The sequence below is a fragment of the Mandrillus leucophaeus genome, unplaced genomic scaffold (assembly GCF_000951045.1).
Source record: "Mandrillus leucophaeus isolate KB7577 unplaced genomic scaffold, Mleu.le_1.0 Scaffold55, whole genome shotgun sequence".
NCBI classification, from domain to species: Eukaryota; Metazoa; Chordata; class Mammalia; order Primates; family Cercopithecidae; genus Mandrillus; species Mandrillus leucophaeus.
This window is the reverse complement of record NW_012105919.1, coordinates 4,089,137-4,113,706: the sequence shown is the minus strand read 5'-3', so window position 1 is coordinate 4,113,706 and position 24,570 is coordinate 4,089,137. Positions and strand designations below refer to the sequence as shown.

Below are 24,570 nucleotides of genomic sequence, written 5' to 3'. Positions count from 1 at the left end.
TTTTTTTTGAGACAGAGTCTCACTCTATTGCCCAGGCTGGAGTGCAGTGGCGTGGTCTCGGCTCACTGCAACCTCCGCCTCCCGGGTTCATGCTGTTCTCCTGCCTCAGCCTCCCAAGTAGCTGGGACTATAGGTGCCCGCCACCATGCCTGGCTAATTTTTTGTATTTTTAGTAGAGATGAGGTTTCACTGTATTAGCCAGGATGGTCTTGATCTCTTGACCTCGTGATCCGCCCACCTCGGCCTCCCAAAGTGCTGAGATTACAGGCGTGAGCCACCATGCCTGGTCCATAGGTTCTTGGAAACTACAGCCTTAAGCAAAATGACATACTGTATACTGTAGGAACTTAACTCTTATTTATTTATTTATTTATTTAGGAGGAATCTCCCTCTATTGCCCAGGCTGGAGTGCAGTGGCATGAACTCAGCTCACTGCAACCTCCACCTCCTAGGTCCAAGCAACTATTTTGCCTCAGCCTCCCAAGTAGCTGGGATTACAGGTGCACACCACCACATCTGAGTAATTTTTGTATTTTTAATGGAGATGAGGTTTTCCCATTTTGGTCAGGCTGATCTTGAACTCCTGACCTTAAGTGATCTGCCTACCTCATCCTCCCAAAGTGCTGGGATTACAGGCATGAGCCACCCACCCAGACTTAACTCTTGTTTATAGTAATTAGCTCATGGTACATTTGATTTCCTTATATGTTATGAATCAGGACTTACCGTACTGGCACATGGATGCACCATTACACTAAGTGGAAAAAGCCAGCCCCCGCAAAACACATATGATTCCATTTATATGAAATATCTAGAATAGGCAAATCTACAGACACAGAAAGTAGATTAGTGGTTGCCAGGGGCTGGGGGGCACGAAGTGACTAGTAATGAGTACGGGCTCTTTAGGGCTCATAGACAATGTTCTGGAATCAGCAGCACAACTAATTGCGGTAACTCTGTGAATATACTAAAAATCATTGAATTGTACACTTTTAAAAGGTGAATTGTTTGGGATGTGAATTACATCTCTACAAAGTTATTTAAAAAGAGAGAGAGGGTGGGGTTTGAGTGCCTCCAGGGCTGTCCTTACGCCTTTTGATAGATGAAATTTATGTGCCTAAACAGAGCTGAAAATACACTCAGTCCAGACATGCTATCTCTAGCAGCCGTGTGACCTTGGGCAAATCACTCCATGTCTCTGAGCCTCAGTTTCCTCAACTGTAAATTAAGTGTCCCTGGGAGGCCCTCAGAAGCCCTCAGTGTCCTGGCAGGAGCTAATAATTTGGGACTTGTAGGAGAGAAGGAGGGGGCCCCTGGCAGGCCATTCTGCCCCTCTGTGGGTGGGCAGTCTGTTCTTCCAGGGCTAGGTGAGACCTGAGCCCGGCAGGGCAGGCCATGACCTGGCTGAGGGTCTGTGTGTCTCTCCCAAAAGGTGGAGTTCTCTCCGAAGACCCTCCAGCAGAAGCCACCCAACGGCTGGTTCCGCCTGCTGCCCTTTCCCAGAGCCGAGGAGGATTCTGGGTAAATGTGGGTGCAGAGGGAGGCGGCCAGGCTGGAGCCATGTTGGGCAGCATCCATAGCTTGTGGGCAGAGCCCATGCCAGCCCATGCATTATCGCTGTGCCACTTCATTCATGCATTCATCCATTTAACAACCGTCTATGGAATATCTCTCAAGGTGTTTACGTAAGTCCACAGGAGTTCACTTTACACCCATTCACCTGTCCATGTGCAAACACGTTGGCTCGCACTTGATATATATTCAGAACTTTGGGTCCTTCCACACCTGTCCATACTGTTCATTCTTGAACACACTTATTTATACCATCTCCACTTGCCTGTCCTGTCTATACCCATCAATATCAGTTCACACCTGTTTATACTGGCCTCCCCTATTCACACCTGTCCACGCTTGTTCACACTGTTGACACTCATCTTCACTTGTCCACACATCCTTTACATATTTGTGCACACCGGCCACATCTATCCACTCTGACCACACCTGTTTACGTTGTTTGTATACATTCCTATTTATGCCTGTTCACACCTGCCTACCCCTGTTCACACCTGTCCACACTTGTCTATACCTGCCTACACCTGTCTTGTTTTGCAAACTCCCGCCCTCCTCCCATATGTTCCCATTGGCCTCTCTTGGCTCTCCACACCTGCCCATGCGCTCTCCCATAAGAGCATCTTTTATTTTATTTTCTTTCTTTCTTTTTTATTTTTTTAGACAGAGTATCGCTCTGTCATGCAGGCTGGTGGAGTGCAGCAGCACGATCTCAACCTCTGCCTGCCAGGTTCAAGTGATTCTCCTGCCTCAGCCTCCTGAGTAGCTGGGACTACAGGCATGTGTCACCACACCTGGCTAATTTTTGTATTTTTAGTAGAGATGGGGTTTCACCATGTTGGAGAGGCTGGTCACAAACTCCTGACCTCAAGTGATCTGCCCACCTCAGCCTCCCAAAATGTTAGGATTACAGGCGTGAGCTATCACATTCGGCCAGACCTTTCATTTTCTTATGATCTGATCCTGGACAGGAGAAACCTGGGTGCCCTGCGAGTGAAGGTACGCCTGATCGAGGACCGCGTCCTGCCCTCCCAGTGCTACCAGCCTCTCGTGGAGCTGCTCATGGAGTCTGTGCTGGGGCCAGCAGAGGTGGGTGCGTAGCAATGCAGTGCTACCAGGGGAGTGCCAGGGGTCTGGATCCTGGCCTCCCCCTGCCTCACGGAGCCCTATCTAGGCTCATCTGCTTTGGGGTCCCAGGGGTCGAGGTCACCTTTGTCTCCCGCCCCCATCCAGGAGGACACTGCTAGCCCCCTGGCCTTGCTGGAAGAGCTGACATTGGGGGACTGCCGCCAGGACCTTGCCACCAAGCTGGTGAAACTCTTTCTTGGCCGGGGACTGGCTGGACCCTTTCTGGACTATCTTACCCGGCGTGAGGTGGCTCGGACCAGTGAGTTGCCTGCACAATCCCTGACATCACCGCCCTCAATGGTGGGCTTGCAGGAGGGTTCCTGGGGAGAAAAGGGGAGGCATCAGGCAGAGGGAAAGGGCTCCTTTTTCTGTGGGTCCCTGTGCTGTGCACCCCAGACAGTTGGGAGCCCAGTTGCGGCTCAGGCCCTGGTTTTGCTACTTGTGAGCTGTGTAACCTCAGGCAGTTCACTTAACCACTCTGGGCCTCTGTACTGTGAATGGGATTGATGTTTTGGGTCTTCCTGATTCTTGGGGCTGGAAGAATCATGACCCCCACCTTGGGTGAGTGGGGTGAGCTAGGTCTAGCTCCCTAAATCCCAGCAAACACTTCCTCCTGTCCTCCCAGTGGACCCCAACACCCTCTTCCGTTCTAACTCCCTGGCATCCAAGTCGATGGAACAGTTTATGAAGGTGAGTAGGTGAAGGCCTGGGGGACCGGGCACAGCTTCCTCGGGAACCTCCTTCCCAGTGCCTACCTGGCTCCCTCACTTGGCTGGCTTCAGAGGCTGAGCAGCTGAGCTGCAGTGCTGGTGGCTGGTGCCCGGCCTCGCCCTGAGTTGCACCCGGGTGTGTCCCCCACCCCAGCCCTGGCCTCTCTCTGAACCTCTTCCTGCATGGCCCCCCTGCACCCAGCTCATGGGCATGCCCTGGCCTCGCCCTCAGCCCCACCCCATGTGGTGCCCCCTGCCCCCAGCTCGTGGGCATGCCCTACCTGCACGAGGTCCTGAAGCCCATGATTAGCCGCATCTTTGAGGAGAAGAAGTACATGGAGCTGGATCCCTGCAAGATGGACCTGGGCCGCACCCGGTGAGCAAAGCCCGAGGACTCTGATCCTCCGATGGGCCCCTTTGGCTACCTGGAGCCTTGTCTGGGGGCTAGGTTCATGCTGACTGCCACTCACCCTGGGGCTACGACTGCTCAGGAGCTCGGTGGCTGAGCTCAAAGCCTTACACACACGTCCTTAGGTCTTCAGGCTGTGTAGTATAGGGGTTATGGCCAGGACTCTGATGCTAAGCTCCCTAGGTTCAAATGTTAGCTCTGCCACTATTGATGGACAAAGTTGCCAAAACTTCTGTTCCTTAGTGGTTAAGTTGTTTTCTTGTTTTTTTGTTTTTTTGTTTTTTTGTTTTTTTCCAAGACAGGGTTTTACTCTGTCACCCAGGCTGGGGTGCAGTGGTATGACCACGGCTCACTGCAATGTCAACTTCCCGGGCTCAGGTAATTCTTCCACCTCAGCCTCCGGAGTAGCTGGGACTATAGGCACACACCACCACCCCCAGCTAAGTTTTTGCATTTTTAGCAGAGACAGGGTTTTGCCACATTGCCCAGGCTGGTCTCAAACTCCTGGGCTCAAGCAATCCTCCTACCTTGGTCTCCCAAAGTGCTGGGATTACAGGCATGAACCACCGCACCTGGCATAATCAGATTTTTTTAAGATTAAAAAACTCAAAATATTGATCCTATGTTCTTCTACTTAATGCACAGACTACTTCTAAAATGTCCCTTATTCAGCTGGTGAGAATATTGTCACCTGAGAGGTGGAGCTCATGACCTCTACTCCGTTAACTGAGTCATGCATGTGCTCCACAAGCATTAGTGATCTTTATTACTGTGGTGCTGGGGGTCCCCGACATTATGATATTTACTGCTGTGCTGCTGGCGGTCCCCAGCATTAGTGATCTTTATTAGTGTGGTACTGGCGGTCACTGAGTGGGCCTGCCTGCAAGGGAGATCGTGGAGTGCTCAGTGAGATTGGGAGGAAGCAGAGCAGTGGCTAGGGGGTCATTCCACCCCTCCGTGGGTTCCTCCTCCTTTCTCTCCAGAACCTTCTCCTCTCTAGCCCACAAGCCTGGGGCTGTGGAAAATGGTTGCTGGGATATCCATTGGGGACCGTGGCAGAGACAGGAAAGGATCTTTCCTTGTGCTGTCCACACCTTCTGACTACCTTAGAGGCAGGCATCACGACCCCTCTTACTGATGATGCAACTGAGCCTCAGAGAGGGAAGGTCACTTGCCTAAGGTCACACAGCCAGGAAGTTACAAAGCAGGGATTTGATCTCAGGCCCTGAGCAGAAGGGCACAGTCCACCTGTGAGACTCCAAGTCGAGGGCATTTCCTAGCACACTTGATAACGATGGAGGAAACTCAGTGGGCACCCATGGGGACGGGGGTATCTGGGGACCTGGGCAGGGCAGGGTGGCAGGCAGGCTGTGGACTTGGCAGTCCTGAGTTCTATTCTCAGCTGTACCATCTCCCCAGTAACCTCTCTGAGCTTCAGTTTTCTTGTCTGTTAAATGGCAACAAGTAAGGCTACTTACCCCATCAAGTTGCTGTTAGGATTGAAAGAGACCGTGCCAGAGACGAGTCCAGGGCTCAGCACATTAGGTCCAGGGAGCTGAGAACCCCCAGCTCTCAGTCTGGGTGTGGGCAAGACGGACCCTCAATCTGTAGAGAAAGAAAGGAACACAATAATTGCAGATGGAAAAATGCTGTTCTATCATCCACAAAACAAAACAATGATTGAGTGCCAGGCTCTGGGCTGAACACTGAGGATACAGTGGGGAACAAACAGTCCCAAGTCCCTATTCTGGGGGGAGACAGATAATGAGTAACTGGAAGAAGAAGGTTTGTTTGTTTATTTTATTTATTTATTTATTTATTTATTGAGATGGAGTCTTGCTCTGTCACCCAGGCTGGAGTGCTGTGGCATGATCTCGAATCACTGCAACCTCTACTTCCAAGGTTGAAGCGATTCTCCCACCTCAGCCTCCCGGGTAGCTGAGATTATAGGCGTGCACCACCACACTGGGCTAATTTTTGTAGTTTTTGGTGGAGATGGAGTTTCACCACGTTGGCCAGGCTGGTCTTGAACTCCTGGTCTCAGGTGACCTGCCTCCTTGGCCTCCCAGAGTGCTGGGATTACAGGCATGAGCCACTGTGCCTGGTGGGAAAAAGGTTATTGAATGGGACCAGGGAATGGAAACAACGAGGGAGGGGAGAGGCCTGCAATATTCCAGAGAATGAGGACAGGGGCAGCCTCACAGGGGAGGGGACATCTAAGCAAAGACTTGCAGGCGGTGAGGAAGGGAGTCTAACATTTAACGGGAGAGTGTTCTGGGGGAGGGAGATGAGCCAGTGCAAAGGCTGCAAGATGGGAATGAGCTCATCGTGTTTAAGCAACAGCAAGAAGCCCGGTGGGAAGGGGCAGGAAGGAGGCTGCGGAGGTGGGGGGAAGATGGGTCCCCTCTGAGCTCAGCGGGGCCGGTGGAGGGTTTGGGGCAGGCAGATGCTGTGTCCCGAGTCTGAGCTGCTCCGCCGGCCCCTCCAGGAGGATCTCCTTCAAAGGTGCGCCCTCGGAGGAGCAGATGCGGGAGACCAGCCTGGGGCTGCTGACGGGCTACCTGGGGCCCATCGTGGACGCCATCGTGGGCTCCGTGGGGCGCTGCCCGCCCGCCATGCGCCTCGCCTTCAAGCAGCTGCACCGGCGCGTGAAGGAACGCTTCCCCGAGCCAGAGCACCAGGTGCGCCGGGATGGGAGGCCCAGCCTGGGGACGGGCTGGAGCTTGTCCAGGGTCACTCGGAGGAGTCAGGACAGAGCTGGGACCAGAACCCAGGCTGCCTGGGGACAGCGTTCCTGGCAGGGTCCGGCTCCCAAGAATGATAATAATAATAAAAATTGCCCAGGTGCGGTGGCTCACGCCTGTAATCCCAGCACTTTGGGAGGCTGAGGAGGGTGGATCACTTGAAGTCAGGAATTTGAGACCAGCCTGGCCAACATGGTGAAACCTTGTCTCTACTAAAAATATAAAAATTAGCCGGGCATGGTGGCTCACACCTGTAATTCCAGCTACTCCGGAGGCTGAGTCAGGAGAATCGCTTGAAGCCAGGAGACAGAGGTTACAGTGAGCGGAGATTGCACCATTATACTCCAGACTGGATGATAGAGATAGATTCTGTCTCAAAATAAATAAATAAATAAAACAAATAATAATAAATATAATAATGGCAGCTAACACTCCATAGCCTGGTAGCCTGACCATGGGCCAGATCTTGTTTTGGGTGATTTATGTATTTATTACCCTATTTAATCATCACATGCAGCCTGTGAGGTGGATACCAGGATTATTCCCATTTCACAGAGGAGGAAACTGAGGCCCAGAGAGCTTAAGTCACACAGGTAGAAAGGGGTGATATTGGGACTGGCACTCACCCAGGCAGGTTGGCTCCTGAGTCTGTGCTCATAACCAGCAAATAATAGAGTCTGGCACCAAGTAAGTGCTTCTTAAAATTCCAGATGTAAGACAGACAGAGAGAGGAAGTAAGAGAGAAGAATGCAGATCTGGCATACAGTAAGTGCTCAGAAACACCCAGAATACAGTCTAAAAATAAATCCCTGCAGGTGTAGTGCTATACCAACATGGATAGAAAAGTTGAAGACTCAGATGCTGTGAGTTTCAGGCAGGTGAGGCACAAGAACAAAGTAGGTAGCGCGTGGAGTGGTAGGGAGTCATACAGACTGTGACCAACTGGAGCCCCCAGAGCTTGTCTAAAGGGGGCAGCTCCAGGGGATCACTGCTGTACAGAAATGGAAGCCCAATACTGCCAGATCTTTAGAGATTCTGGATTTTATGTGAGGTCTGTAATTTATGTATGTATGTTTGTATGTATGTATGTATGTATGTATTTCTTACTAACTTTTTTTTTTTTTTTTTAGACAGGGCGTCGCTCTGTCGCCCAGGCTGGAGTGCAGTGGCCGGATCTCAGCTCACTGCAAGCTCCGCCTCCCGGGTTTACGCCATTCTCCTGCCTCAGCCTCCCCAGTAGCTGGGACTACAGGCGCTCGCCACCTCGCCCGGCTAGTTTTTTGTATTTTTTAGTAGAGACGGGGTTTCACCGGGTTAGCCAGGATGGTCTCGATCTCCTGACCTTGTGATCCGCCCGTCTCGGCCTCCCAAAGTGCTGGGATTACAGGCTTGAGCCACCGCGCCCGGCCTTTCTTACTAACTTTTTGAGATGGGGTCTTGCTCTGTTGCCCAGGCTGGAGTGCAGTGGCAGGATCATAGCTCACTGCAGCCTCTATCTCCCAGGCTTGAGTGATCTTCCCACCTCAGCCTCCTGAGTTGCTGGGACTAGAGGGGTGCACAACCACACCCAGCTAATTATTTATTTTTGTAGAGACAGGATCTCACTGTGTTTCCCAGGAGGATCTCAAACTCCTGGCCTCAACCAATCCCCCTGCCTCAGCCTCCCAAAGTGCTGGGACTACAGGCATGAACCACTGTGCCCGGCCTGACCCCTTATTTTTAAAATGTCAGCATGAATTTACCTGAAAACCAAACACACAAAAGAATTTTGGGTCAAGCATTATAAAACATTTGTGGTTGGACTGGCCAGTTTGCGACCACCTGGTTGAATACTCAGCACACCTCCCGAGGTGGCTGTCATTGTCCTCACTTGCAGATAACATCGGCTGAGATGAACTCTTATGTAGTGCTGATGTATCAGACCCAGGGTTCACTTTGCAGAAAGATCTGAGACCTGTTACATGTTGGCAGTGCCGTAACCCACTTCCTAGAGCCTCATTTGAGAGCTTTTGATTTATGCCACATCTCTCTCCACTTACTGTTTACAGATGGGGAAACTGAGGAACAGAGAGGTAAAACACCTTGGCCAAGGGTTTTCTAGACTCCCAGCTGGGGTCTCTCCCCTCGCCCCGGTTGAGGAGTAAGCTCTGGGCCTTGACACTGAGATGTAGCTTGGCTTGCGCCTCACCTTGCTGGGCTCTCACCTGGGCTGCCAGCAGAGGTGTTAAGTGGGGCACAGCTGTGGCAGGGAACAGGGAAGAAAGGGAGGAGGCCAGCTCCCCAGACAGCCTAGACCTTGTGTGGTGAGTCAATATCAGTGACACCCAAGTGTCCTCTAGTTCTCAGCCCCCAAGGTGGGCCTGGAGTAGGGACTTTCTCAGGCCCGGGGAACCCAGGGAAGCCCCTTTCTCTGCTGCACTGACACCGGTTCTTCGCCCTCAAAAAGGAGGAAACAAATGAGCTGATGGGAAGACTAAAATGACCCTAGACTACAGATGGCGGTGGGGTGGTGGTGGCCTTGGGGGACAATTCAGGGCTCCAGACGGAGGAGAATGTGCTCCCTCTGGGCAGTTCCAGGTAGCCAGCTCCTGCAGGGCTCACTGTCAAGGCCAAGATGCCCCAGGAAGGTGGCACATGCCTGGGGAGGGCATTGTTTCATGTGTGACTACAACCTCTAAATAAACACAGGCGCAGACTCTCAGGCTAAATATAGCCGGGCAAGTGTGAGAGGTGGGTGGGGAGCCGGTCTGGGGGGAGCAAGATGCACCCAGGATGGAGGGGCACCCTTCCCTGAGTCACCTCTGCTGGTGCCTTACCTTTAGATGGGCCAGGCCCCAGATTCACATGGAGGGGAACCATACTCTACAGTTTGTAGAGGGTAGAGGTTGGAGGTGGGGAGGTGCACACAGGATGGACTCGGGAGCCCATCAGACTGGGTTCACTACTGAGCCTCAGTTTCCTCATCTGAAAAAATGGGACAATAGCACTTATCTACTCACACGGGGTTGAGGACTAAATGTGATAATTCAGGCTTGGTTTCTAATACTTGGTGAGGGCTCCTTGGTAGCTGGTGTTGAATGGCAAGAGAGCGTGGTGAAAAACAGAGAGTTCAAATCCTTGGCTGGACAAGATGGCTCACGCCTGTAATCCTAGGACTTTGGGAGGCTGAGGTGGGTAGATCACTTGAGGTTAGGAGATCAAGACCAGCCTGGCCAACATGGTAAAACCCCATCTCTACCAAACAAACAAACAAACAAACAAACAAAACCACAAAAAACAAAAACTGGCCAGGTGTGGTGGCATATGCCTTTAATTCCAGCTACTCAGGAGGCTGAGGCACAAGAATCACTTGAAGCTGGGAGGCGGAGGTTGCAGTGAGCAGAGATCGTGCTACTGCACTCCAGCCTGAGCAACAGAGCAAGACTCTACCTCAAAAAAAAAAAAAAAAAAAATTCAAATCCTGCCTGAGTCCAACTCCTGCCTCTGCCACTTATAGCCGTGTAGCCTTAGGTGAGGGATCTTCCCTCTCTGGGCCTCAGTTGCCTCTGCTGTAACATGGAGATATAATCCTTCCTGGGGTCAGTATTAAATAAGCGAATGTATAGAGAGATATCTGTCCTGCTGCTGTTATTACCATAAATCACAGATCTGGGTTTGAATGCCGACTTTGTCACTCATTAGCTGTGTGACCCTGGGCAAATCGCTTGATGTCTCTGAGCTTCTGCTTCCTCATCTGTAAAATGGGAATCATGATGGTGCCTCCCTCTTAGGGCTGTGCTCTTGGCATAGTGCTTGGCACAAAGCCAACTCTGAGGACATCTGGCCAAATCTGCTTTTGTAGGATTGGTTTTGTTACTTCATTTTTCAGGTGGGAAAACTGAGGCCCAGAGAGGAAAAACTTCCTCGGTCGGCCATTGTGGCTTCCTGGTCAATTCCCCATCCCACTTCTCTTTGCACCACGAATTTCTAGTCCTTGTTGCCTCAGTTTACCCAGCTGGGAAATGGGTTTGGGGGGGCTCCTCTTATCTGCTGCTCCTCCCAGCAGGATGTGAAGTACCTGGCCATCAGCGGATTTCTCTTCTTGCGATTCTTCGCGCCTGCCATCCTTACCCCAAAGCTGTTTGACTTGCGGGACCAACACGCGGACCCCCAGACCAGCCGCTCACTGCTGTTGCTTGCCAAGGTGCCAGCCATGGGGTTCCCCCATCCTGGGTGCTCTTAGCCAGGGAAAAAAAGCATGGTAGGAGCAGAGCTGGGAGGCCAGACCCACAGAAGACCCAAAGAACACCCAAAGAAACCCAAGTCTGAAACACCACCATTAGCATTCTATCCCAAGGGTGAAAGCAGTCATTATGCACTCCAATTTCCCCTTTGGAAATGAAAACCCAACCCTTACAGAAGGCAAGTGGAAAGCAGGCTAGCAGTCATTCACACCTTAGTATGAATTAGATCATCCTTTGCAAAGGGCAACAACTTGAGATTCTGCATGACAGTATGCAAGGTAGGATTGAGCAGTCCTGGCTGGGGGAGGGTCTGGGCTTTGGAGGGAACAGAATAAGGTCACTGGGGGGTGCAGTTTCCAAAAAGAGGAAGGGGAAACAGATATCACCCAAGGAAGGTGTTGAGTCTTCTTATTGATTTATTTTTTTCTTTGAGACGAGTCTCACTGTGTCACCCAGGCTGGAGTACAGTGGCACGATCTTGGCTCACTGCAACCTCTGCCTCCTGGGTTCAAGTGATCCTCCCACCTCAGCTTCTGGAGTAGCTGAATTTACAAGTGTGTGCCACCGCGACTGGCTAATTTTTGCATTTTTAGTAGAGACAGGGTATCATCATGTTGGCCAGGCTGGTCTCGAACTCCAGCCCTCAAGTGGTCCGCTTACTTCGGCTTCCCAAAGTGCTGGGATTATAGGTGTGAGCCACTGTGCCCGACAATAAGAGTCTTCTTTTATTGAGCACTGATTTGGGAGCCAGCAGTCCACAGAGGGCCCTCCCGTCTGCTGTGACCTTGGCCCCGGCATCCCTCGTTTCTTTGCTCTAGGCTGTGCAGAGCATCGGAAACCTGGGCCAGCAGCTGGGCCAGGGCAAGGAACTGTGGATGGCCCCCCTGCACCCCTTCCTGCTACAGAGCGTCTCACGTGTGAGAGACTTCCTGGACCGGCTGGTGGATGTGGATGGGGATGAAGGTGAGTTCCTGTGGTCCTGCGGTATCTAGCTTCTCAACCCAACTGGGACACCACTCAGGGACTTCCCCTTTTCCCCACCAGCTCCTCAGCACTGAGAATGTGAATCTGTGGGTCAGTCAAGTCAACTAACATTTCCTGACACTGTGCTAGGCCCCAGAGACAAACAGAGCTCACGTGCTGTCCTCCAGGCCATCCTAGCCAGCGTGGGGATATGGCTGTGGGCGGGATTGTGGCATGGTGTGCATGCAATTGACAAACATCTATTAAGTGCTTACTAAATAATAGGCACAGTTCTAGGTGCTGGGGATGCAGCAGTGAACAAGACACAGAAAATCTGATCTCACAGAGGTTTTATTTTGTTGGGGAACACAGGCCATTAGCAAGATAAATAAGCAAGTTATGTGGTATGTTAGAGAGCTGTAAGTACTAAGGCGGAAAAATAGAGGAGGAAAGAACAGAGACCTGAAAGGGAACAGGTAGAGAGCTGTGAGAATCCCAGGGAAGAGTGCCAGGCAGGGCACAGCATGTGCAAGGGCCCTGAGGTGGGACAGAGAGTGCCACTGAGGACACCCGTGAAGAAGAGTGAAGCGGGGGCAGTGGGGAGGCAAAGAGGCAAGACCAGAGAGGTGGGGGGCCAGATCATGTGGGGCCTCATAGGCCTTGGGAAGAATTTTAGCTTTGACTTGGAGTGAAACAGAATCACAGGATGATTTGTAGCAGAAAAGTTGTGGTTGAGTCCATACCATAATGTGGGGCTCAGATCATGATCTAGTTGGATCCCAGTCCCGTTGGAGCAACCTGTCAGAACGTAGAGCCTGGTTGTGGCATGGTGGGGTCCCTGTGGTGCTGGGGTGGGGTGGCGGGGCTGTGTCCTGGCTCCCTGAGCGTGGTTAGATGCAGGACATTGCCTGGGTGGGGCCCCATAGGGTGTGGCTACCCCTGCTGGCTACCTGCACACTGTCTGCAGATTTCTCTGGTTGGAGAGAGGTCTTTAAGGGCTACTTTGCCCGCCCTCTCCTCCCGGCCTCCATGATTGCATTCCCTGTTGAGGGAGTGGAGTCTGAAGTCATCGCGCTCATCCTCCCACCTCTAGGGGAGCAGAGAACCATGCCCATCCACTGAGGTCCTCCCTGGGCATGCTAGTGGAGTAAGGTAAGCCTGGATAGGGAGGGCTTGCTGTCCACCACCTCTCTTCTCCCATTTCCCAGAAGCTGGTGTCCCAGCCCGGGCCCTGTTCCCGCCCTCGGCCATTGTTCGAGAAGGCTATCTGCTGAAGCGCAAGGAGGAGCCTGCCGGCCTGGCCACGCGCTTTGCCTTCAAGAAGCGCTACTTCTGGCTCAGCGGGGAGACCCTCTCCTTCTCCAAGAGTCCTGAGTGGCAGGTGGGGTTCCCGTCCACAATGGAGGGCTTGCCAGGGGTGGCCTTTTTCAGGATGCTGCCTCTTTGTACACAGGGGGAAACTGAGTCCCACAGTGGGGCAAGGCCCCAAGGTGCCATAATAACTTAACTATGACAAACTCTCAGGACAGGCTCTGCTCACAAGTTCAGGCCAATGCGGGCACAGGACACGGACAGGCACCATCACACATCCTTCAGAATGTGCACATGCGGTGGCAGGGATATGCCTCCCAGATGTGGAGGCACACAGGACAGGGATGATGCTGAACCGCTCTCCAATGCTCCCACCCGGATCTAGGGCACGTGCTAGACAGACTCATAACATTGAATGTGTTCACTAGGAACGTGTGTAGATGTTCAGGCACATTCATCCAAGCATTCATTCACTCGTTCACGCATTCGGCAAACATTGAGCCTATTATGTGTCAGTGTCCTAAGCACTAGAGATACAGGAGTGAACAAGACAGGTGAAAATCTTGCCCTTGTGGGGCTGGCGTTTGTGACTAGAATGCCCCGAGACACGTGCTGGAGTCTCCCGAATGGGGAGCTGTGTGCACACCAGTAGATGACAGCTAATGCTGGGAAGGGAGTCCACGCTTACTGTTTCTATTTTATCAGGAGAAAGGAGATTCCAGGGGTCAATTCTCTGGGTTCCAATTTCGGGTCCAACCGATGAGTGACCTTGGAAGGGTCATCTATCTTCTTGCACCTCAGTTTTCTCATTTGCAGGTTGGAGAGAATAACAGAACCAACCTCAGAAGTTTGTTGTGATAATTAAATAAGTTGATCAATGTAAAGTCCCAAGCACCATAGAAGTGGTAGCTATTATTAACAAGGAAACGGATCCCCAGAGAAGTTGTCACTTAGACAGGTGGCTGGGCATGATGGCTCACGCCTGTAATCCCAGCACTTTGGGAGGCCGAGGTGGGCAGATCACTTGAGGCCAGGGGTTCGAGACCAGCCTGGCCAACATGGTGAAACCCCATCTCTACTAAAAATACAAAAAAATTAGCCTGGCGTGGTGGTGCACACCTGTAATCCCAGCCACTTGGGAGGCTGAGGCAGGAGAATAGCTTGAATCCGGGAGGCAGAGGTAGCAGTGAGCCCAGATGGTGCCACTGCATTCCAGCCTGGGCGGGAGAGCGAGACTCTGTTTAAAAAAAAAAAAAAAAAAAAAAAAAGGATAGAGCAGGACTCACCCAACAGCTCACATGGATGGATGGACAAGCACACAGAGCACAGACTTACAGGGTTGAATGTCCCGCCTCTGGGAACCCACTCCACCTGCCGCACACAACCAGACGGAAGCTGTCCCCACCCCGGCCCTAGCCCCCAACCCATCCTGTAGCAACAATCCTCTTCCCCAGACCCGCCACTCCATCCCCGTGTCGCACATCCGCGCCGTGGAGCGCGTAGACGAGGGCGCCTTCCAACTGCCCCACGTGATGCAGGTGGTGACGCAGGACGGCGCGGGGGCGCTGCACACCACCTACCTCCAGTGCAAGGTGAGACCCCGTCGCGATGGGGAGCGGGTGGGGGTGGGGCGTCCCTCGGTTCCCACCCGCCCCTTGATCGCCTCCCACCCGCTGCAGAATGTGAACGAGCTCAACCAGTGGCTCTCGGCCTTGCGCAAGGCCAGCGCCCCCAACCCGGACAAGCTGGCCGCCTGCCACCCCGGTGCCTTCCGCAGCGCGCGCTGGACCTGCTGCCTCCAGGCTGAGCGCTCAGGTGAGGGGGCAGCGGGACTGCAGGCTCCGCTGGCCCTACCCGTCAATCAGTGGGTGTCCCACTTCCGCCTGGGCTGGCTGTGCAACCTTGGGCAAGTTACTCAACCTCTCTATGCCTCAGTCTCCTCAACTGTGAAATAAGGTTGATAACAGTGCCTTTCTCATGGAGTTGTGATAATTAAATGACTTGATTTACACAAAGAGCATAGGACGCTGCTTGGCGCATGCAAGGTGTTATTTCTACTCACTAGGTGCCAGCATCCAGTGGCGCCCAAACATCATGAGCTTGTTCTCAAGGAAGATGAGTGCATAACCCAAATTTTTTTTTTCTTTTTTTTTTTGAGACAGAGTCTCGCTCAGTTGCAAAGGCTGGAGGGCACAATCTCGGCCCACTGCAACCTCTGCCTCCCGGGTTCAAGTGATTCTCCTGCCTCAGCCTCCTGAGTAGCTGGGTTTATAGGTGCATGCCACTGCACCTAGCTAATTTTGTATTTTTAGTAGGGACGGGGTTTCACCATGTTGGCCAGGCTGGTCTCAATCTCCTGATCTCAGGTGATAAGCCCACCTCAGCCTCCCAAAGTGTTGGGATTAGAGATGTGAGCCACCGTGCCCTGCCTTTTGTTAATACAATGTTATAAGTGCCAACATGAGGCTTTTGAGATTCCAGTGGATGCCTCTGACACAGCCTCAGGATGGGGACTCAAGGAGGGCTTCCTGGAGGAGGTGCTGCTTAAATGCGACCTGAGTAGAGCAGAAGTTAAGCAGCGATACTGGAGACAGAACTGGGAGCTGGGGCTAAGGAAGTGTTGCAGGTGTCATGAGCAAAGACCTGGAGGTTGGGACAAGGTAGGCTGACGGTTGGAAAAAGGTCTTTGTGACTGGAGCCTAGAATGAGAGAGGAGTACTGGGAGAGGCAAGGCTACTGCAAAAGTCTAGGGAGCAGAAGTGGGGCTGGATGAGAGTGGAGGATGTAAGATTCAAAGGAAGTAGTGGGTTTTTTAATTTTTGTTTTTGAGACAGAACCTCTCTTTGTTGCCCAGGCTGGAGTGCAGTGGTGCAATCACGGCTCCCTGCAGCCTCAAACTCCTGGGTTCAAGCAGTCCTCTCACCTCAGCCTCCCAAGCAGCTGGGACCACAGACATGTGCCCCCATGTGAGGCTAATTTTTTTTTTTTTTGAGACAGAGTCTCACCCTTTTGCCCAGGCTGGAATGTAGTGGTGCAATCTTAGCTCACTGCAATCTGTGCCTCCCAGGTTCAAGCGATTCTCCCGCCTCAGCCTCCCAAGTAGCTGAGATTACAGGCATGAGCCACCATGCCTGGCTAATTTTTGTAGTTTTAGTAGAGACGGGGTTTCACCATGCTGGCCAGGCTGGTCTGAAACTCTTGACCTCTAGTGATCCACCCACCTTGGCCTCCCAAAGTGCTGAGATTACAGGCGTGAGCCACTGCTCCGGACCCAAGGGTAATTTTTAAATTATTTGTAGAGATGAGGTCTCACTATGTTGCCCAGGCTGGTCTCGAACTCTTGGGCTCAAGTGATCCTCCCATCTCAGCCTCCAAAAGTGCTGAGATTACAGGTGTGAGCCACCCCGTGTGGCCTAGAAATAGTAGGTTTGACGAGGGATTTTAGATGAAGGAGCACGGCTTGGCGACAGCCTGGTTGTGGAGGCTTCTGGAAGGGGAGGGGGCGTTACTGATGAATGAAGCTGTGTCCCCTCAGCCGCCGGCTGCAGCCGTACACACTCAGCTGTCACCCTGGGGGACTGGAGTGACCCATTGGATCCCGATGCTGAGGCCCAGACGGTGTATCGGCAGCTGCTCCTGGGGCGGGACCAGCTCAGGTGGGTGCCCCCACCCATCCCACTTCACCTCCTATGGCCAGCCGAGCCAGCCCCCCACCGTGGCCTTGCTGTGTTCATTTATTCATTCTTTCCGTGTGCATTGGTAGATCTTCCCTGGGGGCCTGGCCCAGGGTGGGGACTGGGTGTCTACACAGTCAAGGCTTGGGAAGCATCCTCGGTGGGAGGGGTCCCTCATACAGAACTGGGTCTTGGGATCTTTTAATACCTGGGGCTCCAGAGACCCTGGCACAATTCACATAAAATCCTGGCCCCCTGCACTTGCTAAATGACCTTGGATAGATCTCTTCCCCTTCCTGGCATGAGGATCGCTATCACTGTTATTCGGTGACAGAGATTTGTCCCAACTCATTATAGAGTGGGTTCTGAAGCTGACCTGCCTGGGTTCCAATCCTGACCCGGCCACTTACTAGCTGTGTGATCTTTAAAAAAAAAAAATTATACATTTATTTAGACAGAGTCTTGCTCTGTTGCCCAGGCTGGAGTGCAGTGGCATGATCTTGGCTCACTGCAACCTCTGCCTCCCGGGTTCAAGCGATTCTCCTGCTTCAGCCTCCCATGTAGCCAGGATTACAGGCACCTGCCACCACGCCTGACTAGTTTTTGTATTTTTAGTAGAGATGGGGTTTCACCATGTTGGCCAGGCTAGTCTCGAATTCCTGACTTCAAGTGATCCACTTGTCTTGCCTCTTTGCCCTCCCAAAATGCAGGGATTACAGGCATGAGCCACTGCACCCAACCAGGCTGTGTGATCTTAAAAAAGTTGCTTAACTTCTCTGTACTTCAGTTTCCTCGTCTGGAAAAGGGGAATAATAATGGTGGTAACCTCGTGGGTTGTCCTGAGGATCAGATGAGCTAATACAGGTGGAGCACTTTGTAGGTGCCTGGCCACATAGTTAGCTTTCAGTAAGTGGTAATGATGATGGTACTGATGCGGTGTGACCTTAGACAAGTTACCTAACCTGTGTCTCAGTGATCATCTGTATAATGGAGCTAATACTAAATACCTACCTCATATGAGTTTGTCATGACAATTAAATGAGTTAATACATGCAAAAGGTTTAGAATAGTGTCTGACACTCTAGAAATGTTTGCTGTGTAGATGATGATGATGATGATGATGATGATGACAATGGTAGATGGTGATGGTGATGATTCAGGAAAACTAATTTCTCAGAGAATTTCTGGGGTAGGAATCAGGATTGGGAATCAGGGACCAGCCTTGTCTTTCTCCTTCTCACCTTCCAGGCTGAAATTACTGGAGGATTCTAATATGGATACAGCTCTGGAGGCAGACACAGGTAAGGGCTCCTGTACCACAGAATGTAAAGGCTGGGCGCGGTGGCTCACACCTGTAATCCCAGCACTTTGGGAGGCCGAGGTGGGTGGATCACTTGAGGTCTGGAGTTCGAGATCAGCCTGGCCAACATGGTGAAACCCTGTCTCTACTAAAAATTTAAAAATTAGCTGGGTGTGGTGGTGCACACCTGTAATCCCAGCTATTGGGGTGACTGAGATGTGGGAATTGCTTGAACCCAGGAGGAGGAGGTTGCAATGAGCTGAGATCATGCCACTGAACTCCACCCTGGGCAACACAGCAAGACTCTACCCCGCCCCACCAAAAAAAACCAGTAAGCTAAGGGGTTAAGGAGGTCCTTTTTTCCTCACAGGCGCTTCCCCACTGTCTCCTGTGTTTCCAGTCCGTCATCAGGCCACAGGGCTGTGTGTGGGGACTCTCAAGGATTTTAGGGTTCTCAGGGCACAAGGCACATCTGCAGCGTGAGAAACCATCGGGTCCGGGTTACAGCAGCCTGCCTTGGACTGGCTGAGCCCCTGTGGCCTCTTGTCTCCCTCCTAGGGGCCTGTCCTGAGGTCCTGGCCCGGCAAAGAGCAGCAGCTGCCCGCCTGCTGGAGGTGCTCGCAGACCTGGATCGTGCCCATGAGGAGTTCCAGCAGCAAGAGCGAGGGAAGGCGGCCCTGGGCCCACTTGGCCCCTGAGGAAATGCCACAGCTAGCCCGACAGGAGGAGCAAGGAGGTGGGGAACCCTCTCCTCAGCGCATCCTGCCCCAGGAATCTCCTGTCTCCTTGTACCTCTTTGATTCTGTGGTTTGGAGGCTCCCAGAGACGTACCTCGTCCTGTGTGCCTTGAGTCCAGAACTCAGGGCATGGAAGCCCTTTGGCAGGGGCTAGCCTTGCACTGAGCGAATCTCGCTCTCTGGGTTGATTCAGACTGGAGTGGATAGGATAAGGAATCTGACTTATTTGACTGAGACCGGGGTCTCTGCTTCACCAAACTGGCCTCTATCCATACCAAGGAGGCCAGCCTGGCTCTGAGCTGCTGGATACAGCTGGACCTGAATTCCTGAAGCCCATGTGATGTTGTTGCCCCAGATAGGCACTAAATGGGCTCACTCCTCCCTGTTTTTGTGTCTGCTAATCCCTATAACCTCGCTGATTCTTCTGTACCCTGCCCTTGGCCTAGGACCCCAACCACAAGCTTCCAGAATCAGGTACCCTCAGGAAGAACCAAGGCTGGGTGGGGGTCCAGTGTGCCACACTCAGACCCTTGGAGCCTGGGAGACCTTAGGCCAGGCTCTTTGTCTCTCTTTGGGGCTCAGATTACCCTGTATAAAAAGAGGAGGGAAAGTCTAGATGTGTGGTTTTCAAACTGGATTCCAATGAGGTCGTTCAGGAGCCAGGGAGGGGTTTCTGTGACTGTGGGCCAAAGACTGCCCGCTGGAATGTCTGCTAGAAATGCAGATTTCTGAGGCCCAGCCAGTTACTGACTCAGAATCTGAAGGTATATGAGGGCAAGAATCAGGGTTATTTAATATATTCCTTAGGTCATTTGGAAGAGCATCAGCTTTGAGGACTATCGGCTTGGGGAGTGGGCAATTTTATTTTATCTTATTTTTACAGTCTGGGGTCTCACTCTGTTGCCCAGGCTGCAGTACAGTGGCATGATCATAGATCACTGCAGCCTCAAACTTCTGGGCTTCAGCGATCCTCCCATGTCAGCCTCCAGAGCAGCTGCGACTACAGGTGCAAGCCATCACGCCTGGCCAATTTTAAAATTTTTGTAGAGATGAGGGGTCTCGCTATGTTGCCCAGGCTGGTCTCAAGCTCCTGGCATCAAATGAGCCTCCCGCCTCGGCCTCCTTAGTTGCTGGGATTACAGGCGTGAGTCACAGTGCCTGGCTTGCAATTTTATATGCCAGGGTTTGGGTTGAGGTTTTGTCTGAGAATGAACCATGGAGTACAAATGTTTGGGAACACGTGACTGGCAGAACTGGAAGGGCCTCCAAGGACTCATTTCCGGTGTTGTGTCACTAGGGGGTGGGACAGAAACCAAAGCCTACCTGGCAGGGGATCAAGTAGACCAGGAAAGACAGGGCGCTATCCCGAGGCTGGCCAGCAGGGCTTGCCCGAAGCCGCAGCATCACCAGAGCTGCAGGGGCGTCCTGGCATGTTGCAGAGAGGCTGATTTAAGGCTGGGGTCCATCCCTGTCTTTCCCTAGTTAGAACCTGACCCTCCTCCCCAAGGACAGGGTCCTGATGAGCTCCGAGATCCTGATGAGCTGATCACAGTGTCTCCCAGCTCCTCCGTATTCTCCCCGAGGCTCCCAGTTCTCCGCCCGAGTTCCTTGTTTCTTGTCTCTTGTCATTGTGCCAGGGAGCAGATGTGTGCATTGCCTCGTGCTCTTGTGAAAGAGAAGGGTACTTTCACCTTTGCATTCTTGGCAACTTGGACTAGGAGGGTCTGTCACTGCTCCACTGCCCCCACCCCTTCCGGCCCGAGGCAATGACCCTGAAGTTGCCATTCTCTTGCAAGCCATCACTCCCCAATGGGGCTGACTGCAGCCCCCAGGAACAGAGCCACCCACCCCTCTCTTGGCAGGAAAAGACCAGGCGAGGAGGAGAAAGACCATTTATTTCTCCACCCACAGTGGGACTGGTAGGTTTTGAAAAGAGCAATCGCTGGCATACCTTTAAATCTTGGCTGACTCCCACCGTGGCAGCCAATCAGCAGAGGCAGAGCTGGTGAGTTGCCTGGGCAACGGGCCCCTGGTTGGCCGGAGACGATTAGCCACCCCACTGCCCACTCCCAACGAAAGGGAAATTGACTCTCTGCTGTCCACTCTGCTTTAAAATACATGGGCCCAAACTAGGCCTCCTCCTCTCGCTCCTGAAGTCAGAAGCGCCAGCCTTTGGCTCTCAAAATTGGGAACGATTAGGTGGAGAGGATGGGACAGGGAGGATGGGAGAACAGTGCCTTTATCTGGGACAGACAGAAGGCCTGGAGATGGGAAGGGAGAAGGAGATCAGAGTCCAGAGAGATGAAGAGGGACAAACACAAAATCAGGACCCTCTAGTCCCCGCTTGCACTGGCCATTCTTTTGTAGAACTGCCCAGTCATCTGGGGGCTTCCACCCCATGGGCCCACCATTGCCCAATCAGTGGGTGGCAGACATGGGTGATGACATGGAATGGGTGAGGCATCGGGGGTACACTGAGTTTCCCAAGTCCCTGTTTGCCCCCCGAGCCCTGGCAGGCCCCTAAGGGCTTGCCCTGCATCCTCCAGTTTGCAGACAAGGCTGTACGGATGCAACTGAGACACAGATGGGGATCCACATGGGGGGGTCATGGGGTCTTTCTGTCGCTTCTCTTCCAGCCTGGGGGCAAGTAGAGGCACGTGGGTGTGCGTGCATGAGTTCAACAGGACGTGTGTGTGTGTGTGTGTGTGAGGGGGCGGGTCTCTGTCTTTTTGGTAGGGAGGTTTCCAGTACTCTCTGCATGGCCCTCTCAGGGAGCTATGATTCGGAGCCAGCCTGACATGCCATCTCTCTTCATCCCAGCTGCCACCAGGCAGGTCCCCCGAATGGCTGCGGCTCCTTCCGCAGGCTCCTCCCCAGCCCTGAACCTGGGCCACCAGGACACACCTGGCGAAGGAGGCATTTGCCGGACCAGGGGCAAAGCAGGAGGGAAGGTGGGCAGCCTTGGGCCTCAGGCCTTGGCTGCAGCCTCGGATACACCCTGGGCTGTGAGCTCGGCCAGCACGTTGTCTAGGTAGCTAGCGTCCGGGTAGCCGTGGCCCGTGAGGTTGGATCCAAACTCGGTCTTATGGTGGATCTCGTTCCACACCACGGTGTCCGACTCGCCCGTGGTGTTGGAGGTGCCGATGGTGAAGATGAGTCTTCTTTCCCAGGCCGTGATGAGCAGCCGCAGCACCTGGGGGGACAGGGACACGGTGGGGCTGGGCGGAGGCCACAGGCAGCCTCCAGCCCAGCAGCCTCAGCCTCCCTCCCTCCCCTGCCACATCATGGCTACCTTATGGTTTCATCCATTGGTACCGACTACGTACTGCCGACTTTGCCATTTCCTTTATATTTGTATTTCCTGAACTGCCAGTAAAAGCTCTTTCCAAGTTATTTGTTTGTTTTGTCTTTCCTTTCCTTTTTTTTTTTTTTTTGGTGGGGGGGACAGAATCTTGCTGTGTTGCCCAGGCTGGAGTGCAGTAGTGCCACCAGAGCTCACTGCAGCCTCGAACTCCTGGGCTCCAGCAATCGTCCCACATCAGCCTCCCGAGTAGCTGGGACTACAGGTAGGCACCACCAAGCCCAGCTAAAATTACAAACTTTTTGGAGAGACAGAGTCTCACTATATTGCCCAGATTAGTCTCAAACTCCCGGCCTCCCACCTCAGCCTCCCCAAGTGCAGGGATTACAGGTGTGCCCCACTGTGCTTGGCCTGCCTGTTTCTTTCTTTTTTGTGTGTGATGGAGTCTTGCTCTGTCACCCAGGCTAGAGTGCGGTGGGGTGATCTCGGCTCACTGCAACCTCTGCCTCCTGAGTTCAAGCAATTCTCCTGCCTCATCCTCCCCGGTAGCTGGGACTACAGGCGCACTTCACCACTCCCGGATTTTCGTATTTTTAGTAGAGATGCGGTTTCACCATGTTGGCCAGGCTGGTCTCAAACTCCTGATCTTGTGATCCACCCGCCTTGGTCTCCCAAAGTGCTGGGATTAGAGGCATGAGCCACCGCACCCAGCCCTGCCTGTTTTTTTTCTGGGGTGAAGAAAGCATCTGGCAGCTCTCTGCTCTATTTAGTTTGGACTCCACACTATATTAAAGAGCAACTTGTAAATTAGTTACTAACATTCAAAAGCCTAGAGATTTCCCATGAAAATCTGGATTTCTTGGTGCTCTTGAAAAGCAGAAAGTCAAATCAGACAGTCTGTAGGGTGATGGTGAGAGCTTAGACTGCCTGGGCTCAAATCCGAGCTCTGTCACTTAGTTTCTGTGTGACCACGGTCAAGTGACTTGCCCTCTCTGAAGCTTTGCATCTTTGTCTATAAAATGGGGTCAGGATCTTGACCTCAGCGGCTGGGGAAAGGAGGTAAGATGTGTGAAGCCGGTGGCCATGGTCGCTGCTGTTGCGGTGCTGCTTTGGGGAGGAATGTGAGAGCAGGGATTGGGAATGATGGGGACCACAGGCCCAGGCCAGTGGTTGCTGGAGCCCCTGCCTGTGCCTATCTCCTGTGCCCTCACGACTGGGCACCCACCTTCCGGCCTTTCTCATTGTTGGGTAGATAGCAGTGGCGAGGGAATCCTCTTGCGGTGAACTTCTTTCCGGGGTTGGGGTGCTCAGGGCCCTGCAGGGAGGGACAGTAGCAGGGATTTAGACCATGAACAGGTGGTGGCAGGGCAGAGGAGCGTCTGGAGGAGTTGGAGGGGAGTGGGGGCTGGGGGCCAGAGAGGCAGAATGGGAGTCCACCTGGATGCCTGTGGGGATGTCGTAGACGATGCGGATGGTCTGGGTGTCAGGGAAGCCAGGCAGCGAGTGGGGGATGAGGTGGAACTCCATCTTCCCAGGCGGCTGCGTACCCGTCTTCTCCCCGTAGATGGCCTTGCAGGTGGGGCACTGCAGGCTGCCATCCTGGGCAGGGGAGGCTGGCAGTGAGTTCCCAGTGGCCCCCCAACCCCACTCCGTTCCCTGCCCACTCCCCAGCCACTGTCCTGCCCAACCCACCTTGTTGCCATTGGAGTACATGGCCACGAGGCACAGCAGGTGGTACATGTGGCCGCAGCGGCCCAGGCGGCCCACGAGCTCAGGCCGCACGCCCTTGTGCCGAAGCACGCCCTCGTAGCCTGACGCTGTGACCAGCCGCTCCATGCAGATGGTGCAGTCCTGCAGGTGGGCAGCAGGGGAGACTGAGGACTGGGAAGGGCAGGGCACCTACTGGGTCAGCACTGCCCCTCGGCGGGTCACCATGGGCAGCAGACCACACTCTCTCTGGTGCCCATTTGGCAAAGGGAGACAGGACACACCCTCTGCCCCATACATTGGTTTCTTTTCTTTTCTTCTTCATTTTTATTTTTTATTAAGAGACAGGCTCTGTTGCCCAGGCTGAAGCGCAGCAGTGCAATCATAGCTCACTGCAGAGTCGAACTCCCAGGCTCAGGAGATCCTCCTGCCTCAGCCTCCATCATAGCTGGGACTACAGAATGAGCCACTGCGCCCAGCCCCTTCCCATATATTGAATTCTGATACATCACAGAGGAAGATGGCTCCCTCACCACTCCCCGGGTGAATTAAGGGCTTAACTATCAAAAACAAAACTTAAAAACATTTAGTGGAAAATATGGGTGAAAACGACACAAAAACTCAATCATCAAAAGATGGATAAATGTGAGTCCATTAAACGTAAGCATTTCTATTCATCAAAAAAACCTCATAAAGAAAGTGAAGAAAGGAACAAACTAGAGGAGCTCTGTATCACCCAGAACCCAGGAGGAGGGGTGAGGGTTCCTGCCCCCTCCATGCCAGGGCCCTCCCCC

At 53.0% G+C, this 24,570-nt stretch overlaps 2 protein-coding genes across 2 annotated transcripts in view; one reads left to right on the top strand and one right to left on the bottom strand.

The window, feature by feature from the left end:
• The window catches only part of RASAL1 (RAS protein activator like 1 (GAP1 like)), a 36,185-nt gene extending 16,802 nt beyond the window's left edge, over positions 1 to 19,383 (top strand). The window contains exons 6-19 of the mRNA XM_011997941.1: positions 1,410 to 1,521; positions 2,541 to 2,658; positions 2,803 to 2,956; positions 3,323 to 3,387; positions 3,671 to 3,783; positions 6,305 to 6,497; positions 10,606 to 10,743; positions 11,602 to 11,746; positions 12,955 to 13,127; positions 14,512 to 14,649; positions 14,737 to 14,872; positions 16,593 to 16,713; positions 17,980 to 18,032; positions 18,590 to 19,383. Coding sequence (XP_011853331.1) covers positions 1,410 to 1,521; positions 2,541 to 2,658; positions 2,803 to 2,956; positions 3,323 to 3,387; positions 3,671 to 3,783; positions 6,305 to 6,497; positions 10,606 to 10,743; positions 11,602 to 11,746; positions 12,955 to 13,127; positions 14,512 to 14,649; positions 14,737 to 14,872; positions 16,593 to 16,713; positions 17,980 to 18,032; positions 18,590 to 18,729 — 1,799 coding nt within the window. The 3' untranslated portion in view covers positions 18,730 to 19,383. The remainder of the gene's footprint in view (positions 1 to 1,409; positions 1,522 to 2,540; positions 2,659 to 2,802; positions 2,957 to 3,322; positions 3,388 to 3,670; positions 3,784 to 6,304; positions 6,498 to 10,605; positions 10,744 to 11,601; positions 11,747 to 12,954; positions 13,128 to 14,511; positions 14,650 to 14,736; positions 14,873 to 16,592; positions 16,714 to 17,979; positions 18,033 to 18,589) is intronic.
• A 1,261-nt stretch (positions 19,384 to 20,644) lies between these two features.
• The window catches only part of DTX1 (deltex 1, E3 ubiquitin ligase), a 46,114-nt gene continuing 42,188 nt past the window's right edge, over positions 20,645 to 24,570 (bottom strand). Inside the window, exons 8-11 of the mRNA XM_011997940.1 lie at positions 23,762 to 23,920; positions 23,507 to 23,668; positions 23,295 to 23,384; positions 20,645 to 21,961 (exon numbers count right to left, since the gene is read on the bottom strand). Of these exons, the coding sequence (XP_011853330.1) occupies positions 21,737 to 21,961; positions 23,295 to 23,384; positions 23,507 to 23,668; positions 23,762 to 23,920 (636 nt within the window). The 3' untranslated portion in view covers positions 20,645 to 21,736. The remainder of the gene's footprint in view (positions 21,962 to 23,294; positions 23,385 to 23,506; positions 23,669 to 23,761; positions 23,921 to 24,570) is intronic.